This window comes from Cyanistes caeruleus, chromosome 2, assembly GCF_971803275.1.
Source record: "Cyanistes caeruleus chromosome 2, bCyaCae1.hap1.1, whole genome shotgun sequence".
In the NCBI taxonomy this organism is placed as follows: Eukaryota; Metazoa; Chordata; class Aves; order Passeriformes; family Paridae; genus Cyanistes; species Cyanistes caeruleus.
In genome coordinates, this window is record NC_141702.1 from 25,126,518 (window position 1) to 25,143,320 (window position 16,803).

The following is a 16,803-nucleotide window of genomic DNA, read 5'->3' on the forward strand; positions in this document are numbered from 1 at the left end:
AGCACACACAGACTTCAGTAGTGAATGGCAGCTTAAGAACTTCTATAAACCCAGCTACATGCTTCGACTCAGGCACTTAGAAAATGGAAGATAAAAAAAATCTCAAACCAGTTGTTCAGCTCATTTACAATGACCCTGTGCCCACCCTTCAATCTCCAAAGCAGCACTCACTCTTTTTAAAGAAATAAGAGAGCTTCTGTCTTCCTGCTATCTCCTGTTTTATTCATTTATACGCTCTACAACTTCTGCAGCAGAACTCCTACACATAAGAGTCATCCTAAGAGCACTTCCACCCCATGATGAATACAGAGTGTGAAAATCCAGTACACCATCACACAATTAAAGCCTGTATGACAACGCAGACACATAATCCACTGAATTAAAACTGCACGTGTAACCTTTATTCCAGTGCTTGATATTATCTAAATACTTGCCTCTGCCAAACTATTCTTTTAACATCATACCCATGTGTAGTGTTATATATAAATACAAATGGATAAGGGAGTCCCTTGCTATATAAAGATGTACTTTTATGTGCCACAGTAGGATGTTACACAATACAGCTCTGAAGAGTGACTCTTATGGCAGTGAAGGAAAAGGAAACATCTGCATTTAGACTATAATTACTATGCATCTGTGAGACAATTACTGGTCATTTTAAGTTGTGCAAACAACACTATCAACAAGATCAGAGCTGATTAATTCTTTTTAACCTGCTTTAACTGTACAGAATTTACCATTTATAATCACATACATAAAACATTTTTTTTTCTTACAGTTAAGACTGCTAGCACATTTTAGCAGCACAGGTTTCTATTACTAGCTCTCCCAGAAGGACACTGGGATTTAAAAAAGAAAAATTCTGAACAGCTAAAGATTTCATTTCTCACTGAGGCTATGCAGCATGCATGTAGTAAAATTTTATCAATGAACACAAAATCCCAGTTAATAGAAGTCATGGCAAAATGATGGCGCAAAAAAATTATTTGACATTATTCAAGCCAGAGTTTCACAACTGTTTTTTTAATACAACATTTGAAGAGTGTTTTCTCTCATTCAGTTCTAATTTAGTAGCAAGTTAGCTTCAGCTCCAAGGACCAAGGGTGCACTTTGACCTGCTTTGAACACTTTAGATGAAAGATAGTTAGACTGGTTTAAGTTCTCACATCATTTTCACTAAACAAGTATTTGCCATGGGAATGAAAATTGACTCAGACAAAATAAAAATGGTATGAAATCAGCTCACCTATCAAGAAAAATCCTGCTATATTAGAGTAGGTACAGGATGATTTGCAATGGTGTACAGAGAAATAACAGATTCTATGCAATTTTCAACCATGTGACTTTAAGTAAATATATTCAAAACTAGCATGATCTGTGATCTGTCACCACAGAGGACAATCAATTCAAATGACCTTAACCCTCCAAATAAGAGCTAGCAGTGAAGTCAGTTAAGGTGCTCTCTAAATACAGATTTGTACTGTTACTGCTATGCTTATTTCTTATGTCTTTTTCCATTCATGTGTTATCAATTATTAGCACTGTTGCAATTAACCTGTTTCTTTTGTACTATGCTTAAAAGCTGTAGTACCTCATCTATAGGAAAAAAATCACTAGAAAGACAACAATCATTTTAAATCCCAGATCTAATTCTTAACATATTGCTGTTGTGTTTAAGGAAAAAGTAGTTTTAAAATAGTAATCCAATCACCTCCAGGGCCTAGTGAAACTCATGGCAATACAGCTTTAAGAAATCCCTTCAAAAACCTGAACTGCCTAGGAGCTGGGCAAAGGGAGTGGAAGAAACGGGCAATTGCTCTAACGCAGTGGATGAGCTGCAGGGTGGAGAGGGAAAAGCAGCCAAGAGGAAATTGGGAGCAGGCAGCAAGGGAGGAGGTCACAGAAGCTGGATGAACAGCGGGAAAATGAACTCTTTGGGCAAAACTGTTTATGAAGAATGTATCAGTGTGGAGTTACTTGCTATAAGAAAAGCAATAAAACACAGCGGTCCAAAAAAGAAATGTAAACAGTCTCTTGGGGAAAGACCTGACTTCAAAGTCAACCTAATGGCCACTGAAAGCTTTCTCTTCATTTCAAACATGACTGGATTTAGCATTAATAGTCATATTTGCAGAGATCCTGTGCACCTAAAATAGGTTCCTTGAGATATTTTAAAGAATGTTTAAGATGGCCAGATGCTTAAATCTTGTTAAAAACAATATGAAACCATCACCTAATAAACTGAGCTTCTCAAAATCCCCATCAATATCTTTTAAGCCTCTGTCCTAATTTCAGCTGTGGTAGTTATTTTGATTCCTAGTTGCTGGTACAGTGCTGTGTTTCGGATTTAAGGAAAGAATAACGTTGATAACACACTGATGATTTAATCATTGCTGAGCATGGCTGACACTACATCAATGACTCTTCACCTTCTCATTCTGCCCTGCCAGCACAAGAAACTGGGAGGTGGCACAGCTGGGACAGCTGACTTCAACTGATCAAGGGGATGTTCCATGCTATATGGCATCATGCTGAGCAACAAAACTGGGGGGAGCTGGCTGAGGGTGGCAGGCTCCTCCTGTCCAGGGACTGGCTGGGCATCAGTCAGCAGGTGCTGTGAAACTGCATTGATGCATGGACATTGTGTTTTGTACATTGCTTTATAATTCTTATTATTTTCCCTTCCTTTTTGGTCTGATTAAACTTCCTCTTGACCCACAAGTTTTACCTTTTTCTTATTCTCTCCTCCATCTTACTGGGGGGAGTGAGCAAATAGCTCTGTGGTGCCATCCCTGTTTAGCTGCTTACCAGGCTAAACCATAGCAGTCTCAAAAATGAAAAAAATGCAGTTCTTATTTCCCTTTTTATAGGGATTCACATGATCCCTGTGTTTGTTCATTATGGCTGTGCTCAGACTGTCCTGAGAGAGGATCTGTGCATGTGTGTGTGCACACGTGCATGCAGAATCTGACAGCTCACAGCTTTGTCATACATTTGAGAACGTTAATATAACGTTAATAAAAATGCTGAAAGTGAAAGAGGGCATGATAATGTTTTGCCAAGTTTGCTTCTAAATGCAATACACAGGAGACACAATCCAGCATGAGCAGATGTCTCCAAAAGAAAGAAGATACGAATGCAATCTATAGATTAAATAGCTAGTAGTTGGAAATGACCAAGTCTTGTGCAGGGTGATGGGCAATATTTGCATCTCATACGTTTTAGGTCATTCGAATAGCACATAAAGGACATAGTGATATTGGAAAATTAGTACATCAGAGTAAGAATAAATGAAAATTAATGAAATTGATATTATTTAATGAGACATGTTAAAAACTCCTAAAGGGCCCTGTAGAATCACATTACCCGTATAAAAATCATACATTTCTCAAGTAAGGTGTCAGAAATTAGAGACTTCTGAGACTTCTATAAAATTCTTCTATATAATTTAGTATCAGATATTTAAAAAAGCTCTTCAGTGTTTTTCAGACAGAATTCTAATACTGATTTTCCCACAAGTTCTAAGGTTTAAACACAACATATAAGTAAAAACCGGGATAGCTGAAAAGACCATGAATGGGACAGGCTATGGTTTTACATGCATTAAAAATTGATCAAACTTTGCTTTCATGGTTTCTTCATCAGGGTATTCCTAGTGCAAGCTTCACTTTAGCCATGAGATTAGTCTCAGTGGAGCCAAATGAAGCTGCTCAAATCAGGTTTTTTTCAGATGTGACCTCCCAGACATCTGACCTCTCTCTGTTTTCCTTGTAGTGACTTGTAGCAATCTGCACCCACCCAAAGGAGCTAAATTGCTTCAGCAAAGGCCAGTCTTTAAATAATTAGAAACAGGTAAATTAGGAGACCCTGAGGAATACCTACAATCAGCAGTGGTTCTGAGATCATTTGTCAACAGTTTATTCTTTGTAGGTTTTTTCAGGGATACTTTCCTTTGTAACAATAATCAGTAAATAATCACCCCAATGTAAGCTGTTGCTACAGTTCTGGGGCAAAACGGATCATCTTTGGGTGTGCAAAGTACAAGGCCTTTGAGTAGAAAGAGGGCTTTCACATCTGAAAGTGGAGAAGACAGGTTTATCTATCACCCTGTCTCTGTAGTCTCATCTACCACTTATCTTACAGTGATCATGACAAGCAAAAGTGCAAATTTTGGTACTACATCTTATGATTGTAAATAATCCTTGGTGGCTGCACAAGACAGTAGATTTAGGAGCCCCTCTGCTTAACAACAGAGATGTCAAAAGATGCTGCTTTGACAGCATCTTGTTTCAATTATGTTCATAGACATACAAACATCATTTGGCAGAACTGTACATCTAACTAACCCTACAGCTCAGGAGCCACATATGTTTACACAAACTCAAGGCCACCTGTGAATAATCTGCAATGTTTTGTGCTTTGCTTTGGAGCACAAGTGCTATTTAAAATATAAATAATATTTTGAAAATACTTGTAATAGAACCCTCAGTTTAAAATCTGACCTGGAGAAGTATTGCTGGGCAGCAGCACACTCACAAGAGATTCTTGCACTTTCAGAAAATTTAATTACCTATACAGAATCAGGTACTCAGCTTGTGAAAGGAGCAATATGTAACACTCCCTTGACTTGCAGGCAGTCACACCAATCTAAAAAACACGGTTCTCTTTGTTCTCAAGAGTTCTCCATTGTGTTCAAAAATTCAAAGTACATGTGAGTAATGGGTATCTGTACTCTCCTCCACATGAAGCTGATGTAAAACTGTCACCTATAGAGAATGTCAGCACAAGTAATGCAGCCACTAATGAGAGGGTGACCTACTGGGCACGTGATATAACAATATAGCCTAAAAGGGGAAGCCTCAGCACTGTGTTCATGTTGCACTAGAGTAAGATAAATAAAAAAGAAAATGGCTTATAAACTTTGTTTGGCAAGGATCAATATTAGCACAAAATATATTTAATGTCTCTATTAATGACCTGGAAGTTGTAAAAAAAAACAATTAAATTTTAAGATAAAACTGTTCTATTTCTCCAAACATCTCCTCATGTAGATATTCAAGTGGAGCAATTATTGTCTTCAGCAGGATTACTCCCATCCAAACAATTACAACTAATTTAGTTCTGACAAGATCAGGAACAATACTGGAAAGATCTCAGATTGCTATGCAGGAAGTAAGAAATAATACAAGAAAATTCAGATAATTATAGCAGTAGCTAGGAAACTGCAAAACAAGATTTAGACACAACAAAACCAACCAAATACAAAATAGTCTAAATTAGCAAGAATAAGAAAGCCTAGCATCTAAATATCCACCAAAGCTTTTAATGAAATATCTGAAAAGTCTTTATGCATATATCTTGATATGACAACAAAACAGGCTAACATATTTCAGGACTTAAAAATTTGCTGGAGCAAAGGAAAAGATTTCCATGAAGTCTTTTATAGCTACTTTGGAGATACCATTCTTGTCAGAAAAAAAGGGGGACAAAAAGGCATGAGTAGGGACAGAAAACAAACCAAAAAGGAGAACTGTTCTATGAGAGAAATTATGTCTTCTGGTTAGCAAATACCATACACTACTTTTTTCAAGTGATGATTCAGCAGAATATGGCTGTTAATGTAAACATCAAGACAACAGATGATTTATTTAGAGCGGTTCAAGTGGGCAGAACTAGGAATAGCAGGGGGGAAAAGGGAAAAGAAATTATACAGATTAAAAAGAGCATTTCTGGCACTGAATCATGTAAAACTGTACAAAGATGAAGGTCAAAAGTCTCTCAACTTCAAGGCATTGAGACTAAGTGGGATGAAGGTGCAATAAACTGCAGGATGGACATCCTGGTGACTGCCTGGAACTTCACAACACTGCAGTGATTTGTCATGGCAGTGGCATAAACCTTACTCACCCTGTCACCATGGCATTAATAATACAGTCAGAATAACTTACAATGTCCATGAGAAATTAAATTGGTGACTTATGTTTTCTGGATTGTAGTCTAATAAAGAAAATGTATTTTTTTTTGGTAGAAATGTGCATTCATCAAGGCTGTAGAAGGAAAAACTATCAAAAGAACTGTATAACTCTATAAAAGATATGCAGCAAGAGCAATTTCAAGGGAGTGACATAATGATGACAGCTGAGAGAAGTTTTCTCTAAATCTGGGATTTATTATTGTTTCACTGAAACCTAGGACACCCTAGCACACAGTGGTAGATCTTAGCAGACACATGAAATGATACAAAAATGAGGTTACATAGTAACGCTGCACATTTTCTATTTTTTTTATTTTATTTTTTTATTTTGCTAGTTCTTAAGTCCCTGACATGCTACTGACTTTTGGAAAAAGCAGGGCTTTCTTAGCTTCACTAATCCGTTCTTCCAAGCTTGTTTTGCTGCTTTACACCATTTCTACAGTTTCAGCTCTTTAATTCAGTGGCACTGATGCTCTTTTTCCAATGTTGGTAATCACTGGCAATTGGTTAAGCCTCAGCAGTGACAGGCAGGCTTACCCTTGGCATAGGCCTACCATGGAAAAGGGAATAAACAAAAAAGGGAATGAAAAAACAGACCCAAGAGGAGCAGTATGAAAAATAAGGACTGATGATGGAAGAGGTGAAAGAAGGACAACAGAGCAGAGGAAGGACCAGAAGTGAATAATGAACAGAGGGAGCCTGGTGGGAGGCTGGAGACCTAGTAACAGAGCTAGACAAAGTAGTCCAGAAAGTAAGATAGGATGGGAGTGAAAGGGAGATGGTTGAGAAGAAAGTGACAGCAGATCCTTTAAGAAGAGTAGAAGACAAATCCATCAGATAAATCACAAAAACATGAGCAGTGTAAAATAAACCATAAATAGAAGCAAGAGAGAACTGAGGGAAATGGGGACTAGTGAAGTGAACGCAGAGGAACAAATCCAGATAATAGAGAAAAATTCTGGCAGTTGTTGGCAACTATGGCTTTCTTTGCAGAAGTTGCTCTTTCTCTCAGGCAATGTAATTCCACTAAGGAATGCTTCCTCAAACCTTCTTCAGGGCTCACTGATACTTCTTGGTGCTCAGTTAACACTAATCTAGAAAAGGCTCAGTTAGGTTCCAGCAACTGCAAGATAATCTGGTTTAGGGTATGCTCCATAGTTACCTCTTCAATAATACTGACTTCATAGAAGTTGTTCAAGCACCATAACACCAGCACAGAAAAGTTATTCAGAGAATGTGTCAAAGCAATGAGCTCTCATTAAAAACAAAAATGCATTATGCCTGCAGAACAGAATATGTCTTCACGTAAATCTACATTAGGAACTGTATGTCTCAACAAACTGTCATATTTCCATACTAAAAGTAGGTTTTCAGTATTAAAAGAACTGTGTGTAAATCAAGCTGAGGAGCAAAGAATTATGAGATTTGATCTAAGTTTTGTTGAGCAGAAAGATTGTAAACACTGTATAAAGTAGAAGAGACCTCAAAATTTGATCTAGTAATGATATTTAGTATGAATCTGTTTCAGTACATAGCATCTTTGTTAAATCTGAGTAAGGAATTTCAACAAAATGCACATTTTCTATAAAAACCTGTTAAGTAATATCACTATAAAACTATCAAATTAAATATCTGATTTGATTATAGTCTATAGTCTAAATAATATATTTTAAAAACCAAAATTCAAAGAACCCTCTTCAGAACTGGATTATTTTTTAGAGTTATGCATCAACATTAAATACAGTCTTAGCAAATTTTGTCTGGATTTGCTGCCAAATATGAGAGCTGAAAAGGTTTTTAAGCTGAGGAAGAGAATATGAATAGCCAAAAAATTAGAATTATATTACATGCCTCTAATTATAAGTGTTTTTATAACTTTAAGTGCTATTTATCCCTAAAGGTAGAATACTTACAGGTTTTCGAGTTGGGGTGACTTGAACAGAATGGTAAAATTCTGGTTGGACTCGGCTGCTTTTCTTGATTTTTCTTTTTCTTACAGAAGTTTCCTGCTCACTTAGATGGTGAGCTTCCACCACAGGCTGTGTTTCCTCCAGGCGAGGTGTTACACGTCTCCTGGCATGGCGAGGACTGGATCTAAAGCCCTGTAAGAGAAAACACCACCATTGTGTTTGGCATCTCCCGAAATGGAGATGTGTAACAACAGCAAAATCACACAGGATCTTAACAACAGCTCAAGAGACAGGCATGCTCACCTTAAATTAACATAATGTCCATATACACTGCATGTAACAATAAAGAGATGTTGCCAAGTGCTGTTAATGTCACATTTGATTTATATCGCTCAATTATATGTATTATAGACACAGACAGTAGCAGTAACTCCTGTTGCTTTTCTTTATAAGCTCACGCTTTTAGTTATTTATAACTAAAAAGTTCTAATTTAAAATTTATAATTACAATTTTCCAGGTTAATTCTTGGCCTCATGAGAAATGGTTTTAGGGAGCATGGGCTGAAAATGTGGACTTCATTCCTGAGAATGAAAGTGAAGAAAAATTGATAGGTGGCAACTATTATATCATCTCAGAAATATGGGTATATTTGGCCAAATTAATAAACTCAGGAAAAGCTGCCCTTCAGAAATGCTTTTTTTTCTGGGAAAACCTCTGAGCATCATCCAGAATGTCACATGGCCTTACAGAATTTCATTATTTTAATGGCAACATGTATAATTCTGTCCCTTTATTGCTACTTGCAGAGCATCTCCAATGAGCATTCTCTCATTTCACCGAGTCCCCTCATGAGCATGCACAAGTCTGACAAGGGCCATTTGTACTGAATACAATGTTGGTTGATATTAAACTTGGCCAGGTTGTAAATAATCATTCACTCAGTCATATCAGCTTTCAGAATAGGTGAGCCAAATCTGTCCTTAGTGACAGTCTGCAGTTTAAGGACCATATTTATTTTCAAACCAAGAATAGATGCAACAATTCCTAATTTTCTACTCTCTTTTTTCGTCTAGTAGAATACCTCTGCTCAAGTCCTTATGCAACAAAGCCAGCATTTTAGAATCAAACTTCTGCAAGGTTAGATTTCAGATAAAACTGCAGAAATCTATGCTGTGAATCTAAATATCCTGAATTGCTGCCAGCAGAAAACTAGTGGGAGCAGTACATTTTCACATAAACCTGCTGTTCTTTTTCTCCCCCTCTTCCATTAGCTTTTGGGTTTTGTGATTTGTTTTGCCTTTTTTGTTGTTGTTTTAATTAGGAAATCAGCACAGAAGAGTTATGCTAAAATGCTGTTATGTTGGTAAATTGAAACAATCAAAAGTATGGCTTTGTGAAAACTGATTTCCTCCACTAATGTTCATGAGACTGCAAAGGAAGACTGCAACAGTTTGTCCTGGACACTCAGATGGACAGACAAACATCTATCATCACTATTTAAAGATGTTCCACATTAAGTAAATATACCCTTAAATGGCCAAAAGGCACAAACACACATTTACATACACATGCTAGTAACTGCTATAGATGCACACTGCATGCAACAGATGATGTAAAAAGGCTGAAGTGGAAAGGTGAAGCAACTTGCAGGGAACAACCTTCTACACATGAACACTGGAGAGGAGGGACAGAAATAGAGCCCAAATCTACTTAGTCAGTCTGGGAGGTTCACGTATGCAGCGCATCAGGGCTGTGAAATACATATGATGCAAAGGTACAGCCAAAATGTCTTGAATCTTCTTTTATGATCCCTCCTACTCTACAGAAGCATTGGAATCATTCCGAGTTTAGGTAAGGACAGACCTGACACCCCGTATCTGAATGGAAGCAGGACCCTGCCCATATCAACCAAAGCAAGCAGCACAGTGAAAGCCACTGCAGCCAGCAGATCTCTGCAGATTTAGGAGGATCTCCAAACATTCAAAGGTGTAAACCTGAGATCCTGGCACACTATTGCAGTGGGAAAGCTTATTGTCCCATTTTCTTTCTAGGCTATGAAGTAGCTAACAGATACTCACAATGTATCATTCAACATGATACTAGGGACTATTCCGGATGAGAGGGAAAACACAACTCAGGGAGCCTGCTATACTACTGGGGCTTACTGCTTCTGGAAATTTTCTTTTAGAAAAAAAATGCTACTTGCATCGGGGATTATCCCATAGCAAGTGAAAATTTTCCTTAAGAGACCAAACCACCCAGCAAATCTATTCTAAGTTCTGAAATCAGAATAGATTTCCTAAACGTTAAATGCATTATGTTTTATTTACATGAGGGCCACTGGCCAAAGCCTTGTGATATGCCCTGCACTGCTCCCTCGCCACACTCCCATCCCATTAGCTGGATAAAACTCTTTGGGAAAGTATGTTTATGTAACAGAAGAATTTGATAGAAGCTAAGCAGCTCTAAAAGTGCTTAGAAACGCATGCCAAATGGGGATTTAAGTATGTGGGTCTGTCTCACCAAGTGGCTTCACCTCAAAACGTGTCCAGGTTTATTGATTATTATGCTTCACTATGGGAAAGTCATTTGTGATTTCCAGAAAAATCTGTTTATAGACAATGTTTTGCCTTGATACTTTCCATATTTTTTCACTTTTGCTGTTTATTTCTAGCAAGAAAATGAGATCTTTATCTCTTTAAGAGCTCATCTGCTTCTGTTTGCTGAGGCTCATTCTTCTCTTGAAGTCATAATCTGCCTGCAGTATCACAAATGGTTGCTGTGAGGAGGATTATAATGTGATAAAGGCAGAGGATCATGATTTCAGGTGGAAAATTAATTCTGTATCTACAAAGATAATGTTACAAGGGCAGAGTCCTCAGACCAAATCCCAAAATGCTTACTCATTCCTGCAATGAGATTTGCCAGAACAAAGATGCAAATCTAGAAAATTTCAAAATTTGGTATATCAAAAACGAAGACAGGAGTTAAAAGTGATGTAACATATGGAAGCTGCTACTCCTATGCTCAGTGCAAAATTAGGGTGCCTGGTGATTCCTTCTAAACAGCGAAATGAACAGAAGCTTTTTGTTATTTATCTATGTTATTTATCCCTCAGTTTAGCCCAGAATTAAAAACATCACATTAATACAGCAATCAAAATAAATACCATGGAAAACACACAAATATTTGTTTGGCAAAGACAGCACTATTTTAGATGTTAAATCAGTGCTCATAGATGAGAAGAAAAGCGTTACAAAATGTTCAGGAAAGCACAGTACACCACCTGAGGCCAAGTCACTGAGGAAGAGCTGGAGATTTTAAAATTACATGGATATTACAACGAGGTTGTTCTAACACCATTAAGCAATTTGTAGTTTCCAGTATCATGTGAATGCTGTGTCACTGGGCAATGAAGACCTTTTCTTGTTCTTTGCACTGGGAGGGAGTTGCTCATTCCCAGAATCTACAGCCTGACTCATTTTTGTGCCTGTAAAATTCTGAAACAAGGCAAACCAAACAAAACTTCAAACATGTATTTTTAGAAAACCTGTCTTCCAAATACCAAAATAGCTGCACAAAGATTTACACTGAAGTAAAGTAATCTTCCTTAAAGAAACAGCCCACATGACCACCAGAATGAGTTTTAGACATATCAGAGGAAGATACAAGACCAACTGACCCTGGAATTATATTCTCTGCAAAAGCATTCATGTGTATCATTCCAGTTAGAGTCTGTTGGAATCCAGGAAGAATGATCTTCCTAATCAAAGTTGACAGCAATTAGGAATGGAGAGGTGTCTCTGGAAGCTGTTGCAGAGCCAAAGGCTAGTCCACCTGGTCTCAAGGGAGGTTTTCTCTATTAGGAAGCAGGCTGGGGAGATCAGCCTCTTTTAGCTGAAATTCATCCTTTTTAGTCTTCTCTGAATGCTGGGGGATTTTTGGTTTTGTTTTTTGTTCTTTGGTTGTTTTTTGTCTGGAATGGAGTGTGATAATATTGAAAGAACCTATTCTGTCTATACCTGAATTGATGATAAACGTGGCCAGCCTGGGACTGTTTTAACCATCAAAGTTCCAAAGTTTTTGTCTCTGTTGTCATGTGAACAAGGGAATAGTGGGTAGACAGGGGATGAAAAGGTTTTTTCTGGAAGTTTATTCTGGTGTTCTTATTACTGTAGTTTGTCAATAAACTTTCTTTTTTTTCTTTTAAGTTTTATGCCTGTTTTGCTCTTGTTCTAATCCATATCTCACAGCAAGAAATAAGTAATTTTCTTAGTTATTGGTTTAAAACCATGACACTGATATATATAATAGTAGCATGGTTTTTTTCTGTTCTGTTTAAACATTTCCCATCCCATGTTCTTTTGAATGAGGCTACACATCTGAAAGTAGTCCTCACCAAACTTAAAAGTCATTCAAAAGGCCCTTTCTGGAGATCATAAACCTACAAATTATGAAAGTGACTACACACTTTTCTCTAATATACTCAGCCCTGCATTTCTTAACAACATCATGTATATTTATTTGCCCCATTTCTTCAGTATGGTCTGGTATTTGATAACCAAATATGTTATATCTGCTATTCTTGTTATGTTTTTGCTTATTCTCATTCCTAATTCATTCATCACAAAAAACAGGAATTTGAAATTTCCTGAAAAATTTGTCTAACTTTTGCTTTTATTTAAATTTACAGATAAGAACATTTTGAATAATGTATGGAACCTTTTTCTTTCACTGTCTTAGTTTTTCCTTATTTATTTTTAATTCTCTGTCTGATATTTTAATACCACCATATGAATACATCAGTGCTCCCCCATGTGTGCATTATTGCTTTAGTGATATAAATCTCTGACTCCTCCATTCTTTCACTGTGCAATTGTATTAATTTGCCAGATCCTTCTCCTCTCCATTCTAGTTTCTATTAGCCCTACTGCCTTCATCATATGTTATCTCTATTTTTATGCTTGATAAGAAGCTGTATTCAGTTTTCATTTTTTCCAGTGTATAAGTATTTTATGTAGAATATATTTGTTGTCAGAATTCTGATCTTGGAACCCAGCCTTTCCAGCCAGTATGGGTTTTTGGAGTCAGTAAGCATTAACATCAATAGAGGTAAAAGTGCACTATCTGATGTCCAGCTGAAGTCAACAGAAATCTTTGCATTAACTTCAGTGGGCACTGGACAGCAGCCCAGCTCACCTGCTGGCAGAACTTCAGTAAATCACAGAGAAACTGCTAGCTAGCTTTAGGTCACAGTTCAATGACAGCAGATCTCAAGTGTGTTTGCAAAGGTTTTTACACATATTAGAGTAATTCCTGTAGATTAATGCACACTAATAAATATCAAAGGCAAAAGAAGCTCCGATAGGATCTCCAGCTTTGTGTTTTTGCTTTTAAGGTTTGTGTCAGTGGTTGTATGTGCATGAGAATTGTCATCTGTTACCACTGTCAACCAATGGCCTCAATGGTCTTCAAATTGTCAGTTATGACCTGTTTAAATCTTGGAAACTTTCATGTCTACACAACCCACCACATCTTAGGGCCTGCAGCCATCAGTATGCACAGCATCAAACCCTTCTCGAGGAGCTGGCATTCTCAGCTATTCTACAGACAGGCTGAAATAGAACTAAACCCTATAGCTGGAGTATCTACTTCAACAAAAATGGCACGTCTAATTAAATAACTTTATTGTATCAAATTCCTCTGCACACTGAAAGAAAGAAATTTGAGATTCTTTCTACTACGTAGAAAAACATATGCATATATATAAGAAAAATATATACATATATATATATATATGCATTTATCTATGCATCTGAATTGTGAGAATGGTTTTAAATTAAAAAGTGGCCAAGACTGCATTATTTCCCTCCTTCCTCTTCCATCCTAAATATCATCAGTTTACAAAGAACCAAAGAAAACACCACAACACTGCCAGTTCCGCAAGTTCCATCCAAGATTCAAATTAAGTTCTCCAAGATATTTAATGTAAAGTAAATCTTCTATCACAGGGAGGTTACCTACACTCACTGAGTGTATTACTTCACTAACACCCAAGGAGGATGCAACTGCATTTATTCTATTTTGTGTTTATCAGAACTAAGAAAATAGACTGCAACCTTTTTTTTGTGTGTGGTTCTTTTGATTTTTTTTTTTCAGTCTTACAAAGGGCTACTCCTGTAAGATCTGAATCGGGATTTAAAACGTAAAATATAAGATTTTACATTCAAGTTCTCGTTCCACTCCCTCATTAGCAAGCTTTCACTGATGCTGCTTTGCATGCCTTATGTTTATTTTAGGAGATATTATTCTTATCTTCTAAAATCTAAACTCTAAGCAGCGCTGGAACCATTTCTCAGATATTGAAGACTGTGATTTGGCACATGTAATATTCCCAGATAAGTCCACACGTTCAAAGGCATTTAAAGGAATTGCTTTTTACGTAACCTGAACAAGATTACTTTCCCAACCATGTCCATGAAACAGAACATCAATAATCTGCTTTCCAGTTCCTAAGCAGGCCCCCCCATGTAAATACATAGGAGTCCTTGTATTTAGGCATTTAGGAGCCCCTAGGTTTATGTGTGAATTTAGAATACAGTGTCTAATAACCCATGCTATATTACACTGCTGTTTGACATGACACGTTTGGTTTTTCCTGTCATAACATCAGGATTCCTATCAAACCACAGGTAAGTTGTAAAATTAGGAAAACCTGATGAACTGCAAACAAATAGCCAAATGGCACAGCAGTCATGCCTCAAGATACCCTTCAAATACTCTTTCCTGTCTAAAGCTATAAGCCACAGAGGCTGGTCTGTTCTCCAAGCAGCCCCATCATTCTCTGACAAGAGGGCTTGCAGCTCTCCATGGCAGCTTTGCAGTGGCTTGTCCCAGTTCCTTCTCTGTTACCTCAGGGCACTGCATGCCTACCTAGGAAGGGAACAATTATTTAAGAGCAAAAAAAATATATTAAAAAAAATCAGTGTACTGCTTGATCAGTGGTCTGCAAGGGAAGGTTTAATTTAAAATATACTAATGCATCCCCCTAGCATGTTCCCTTTCCAGCCCTGCTTTCCATCTCATCATGTCTCTTCATCTTGGGCAGTGTCCAGTATATGTCAAGGACCTGCCAGAAGGAATTAGCTTTAAATATAAAAAATACAGTGATAAGCTGAAAAAGAAATAACAAAGATTGCTAAACCATACCACTGCTGCCAAACATCTAATACAAAGAGATTAATTTCTCTTCTGTCCAGTGTGCCTGTTCGAAACACAAACTGGTAAGATAATTTATCCCACCACAGCATGTGAAGATGTGTCTGTACTTTTTCAGTTATAAAACAGATGCATAACTGATGAGAGATTTTGCAGGAATATATTATAAAAAGATACCTAGGCTAGAATTCAGGTATCTATTAAGGTAACTAGAATCAGACACCAATAATATACGTGAACAAGCCTTTGCTTCCTGTCATCACCAATAAGAAATTTAGTTGACACATTCAGTGAGGCTTGAAGAACCATTCAGCACATCCTGAAGCAGACATCAACACGAGGTTGGCTGAGTAGCTCTATAGAGCTCTATGTAATCTGTAAATGCCTCCAGTGAGCTTACTGGGCTGCAGAAGGGGATGCTGTTTTTACAAATTCACTTTCCAACTCCTACCTTCACATGAAGGAAGGTAGTGGAAGCAGATCAGTAGAGAATGATAGCTTAACTTGGTTGCATCATTTTGCTCTTTCTAGAGCAAGGAAGAAGGGTAAATACAATACCTCAGCCTGATGTGATTATGTATTTCAGTATAATTTATCAATCAAGCTATCAATTTATATAATTATCAATTAAGCTTGTAGGATCTGTGTTTCACTTCCAGTCTGCTCTACTACCTACCCTATCACCCTGAAGCTGAGTGCTATATTTAAACAGCTGAGTGGACAGGGAAGATAAGGACATTGGCACAACTTGCAGGAAATGTGTCTTTGCCCAAACATCAAGTGCACTTAGTTTCTGTAGCTGATACGGTGTTTTCACACTTCAGCCACAACTCATGTTTCATTGCCACTGATGAGTCAGGAACAGCAAAGCTTTGACTCTCCTTGATGCAAGGCAGTAGGGCACAAGGGAGCCCAGCAGGGGCTCAGACACTCTGGGTACAAGTATCCAGGTAACAAGTACCCAGGCTCACTGCTGAACCAGAAGCACAAGGAATAAGCTCAAAACCAGCTCTGCTAGCACTAGACAGTGTCTCCACTGTGAGCCTGACATACTAAAGCGTCTCTGCCACACAGTGCTGAGTCCTTGCCCCGGGAGGCTGGGGGAGCCCACGTGCCCACGCTCCAGAGCCTGAGACCCCTCCAGGCTGCTGAGCACATGGAGCAGGGTGAGCGGCTGCAGCTCTGGCTGGCATCCTCTCATGTCTGACATGGCCAGGCCCCAAAATCCCAGCTCAGCTGAATCAGATCCTACATGAAAACATCAAGGTGACTTCACCCTGAGCTCTGCACATTCTTCCATAGCACATCAAAGGTGCCTCCACTTAAAACAGTCTGGGAATGGAAGAGTGTGAGTGAGGTTTCCATGCCCAAGGAAAACACATGTAACAGCCCCAGAGCAGCCCCAAGGGTCATACTACCCTGTTCATGTGGTGCTTTCTCGCAATATCCTCAGTCTAAAGAGCTGAGCTACTTTAGGAGCATCCACAACATGATCTGTCACCCATTATAATCTAACTACAGTATCTGAGAAATCAGTGCAGATGATTAAGCATTTCTGAGCCGTCTGTGATCTATAGAGCCCTGCATGATCCCTTCTGCCTGTGTAAGAACAGTTTCTGCAGATGTGGTAATACATGTGCTCACTGCAAGTATGACCTCAGCTATTTTAATTCGTGGTTTCAATCTGAGGTTTGTTTAGG

The 16,803-nt window shown here is 38.0% G+C and overlaps 1 protein-coding gene across 8 annotated transcripts in view; it reads right to left on the minus strand.

Annotated features, from left to right (window-relative positions):
* DST (dystonin) overlaps window positions 1-16,803 on the minus strand; it is a 283,922-nt gene that overhangs the window by 260,242 nt on the left and 6,877 nt on the right. For all 8 annotated transcript variants that reach the window (XM_086876137.1, XM_086876130.1, XM_086876116.1 and 5 more), the window contains exon 3: window positions 7,888-8,076. In XM_086876137.1, coding sequence (XP_086732263.1) covers window positions 7,888-8,076 — 189 coding nt within the window. The remainder of the gene's footprint in view (window positions 1-7,887; window positions 8,077-16,803) is intronic.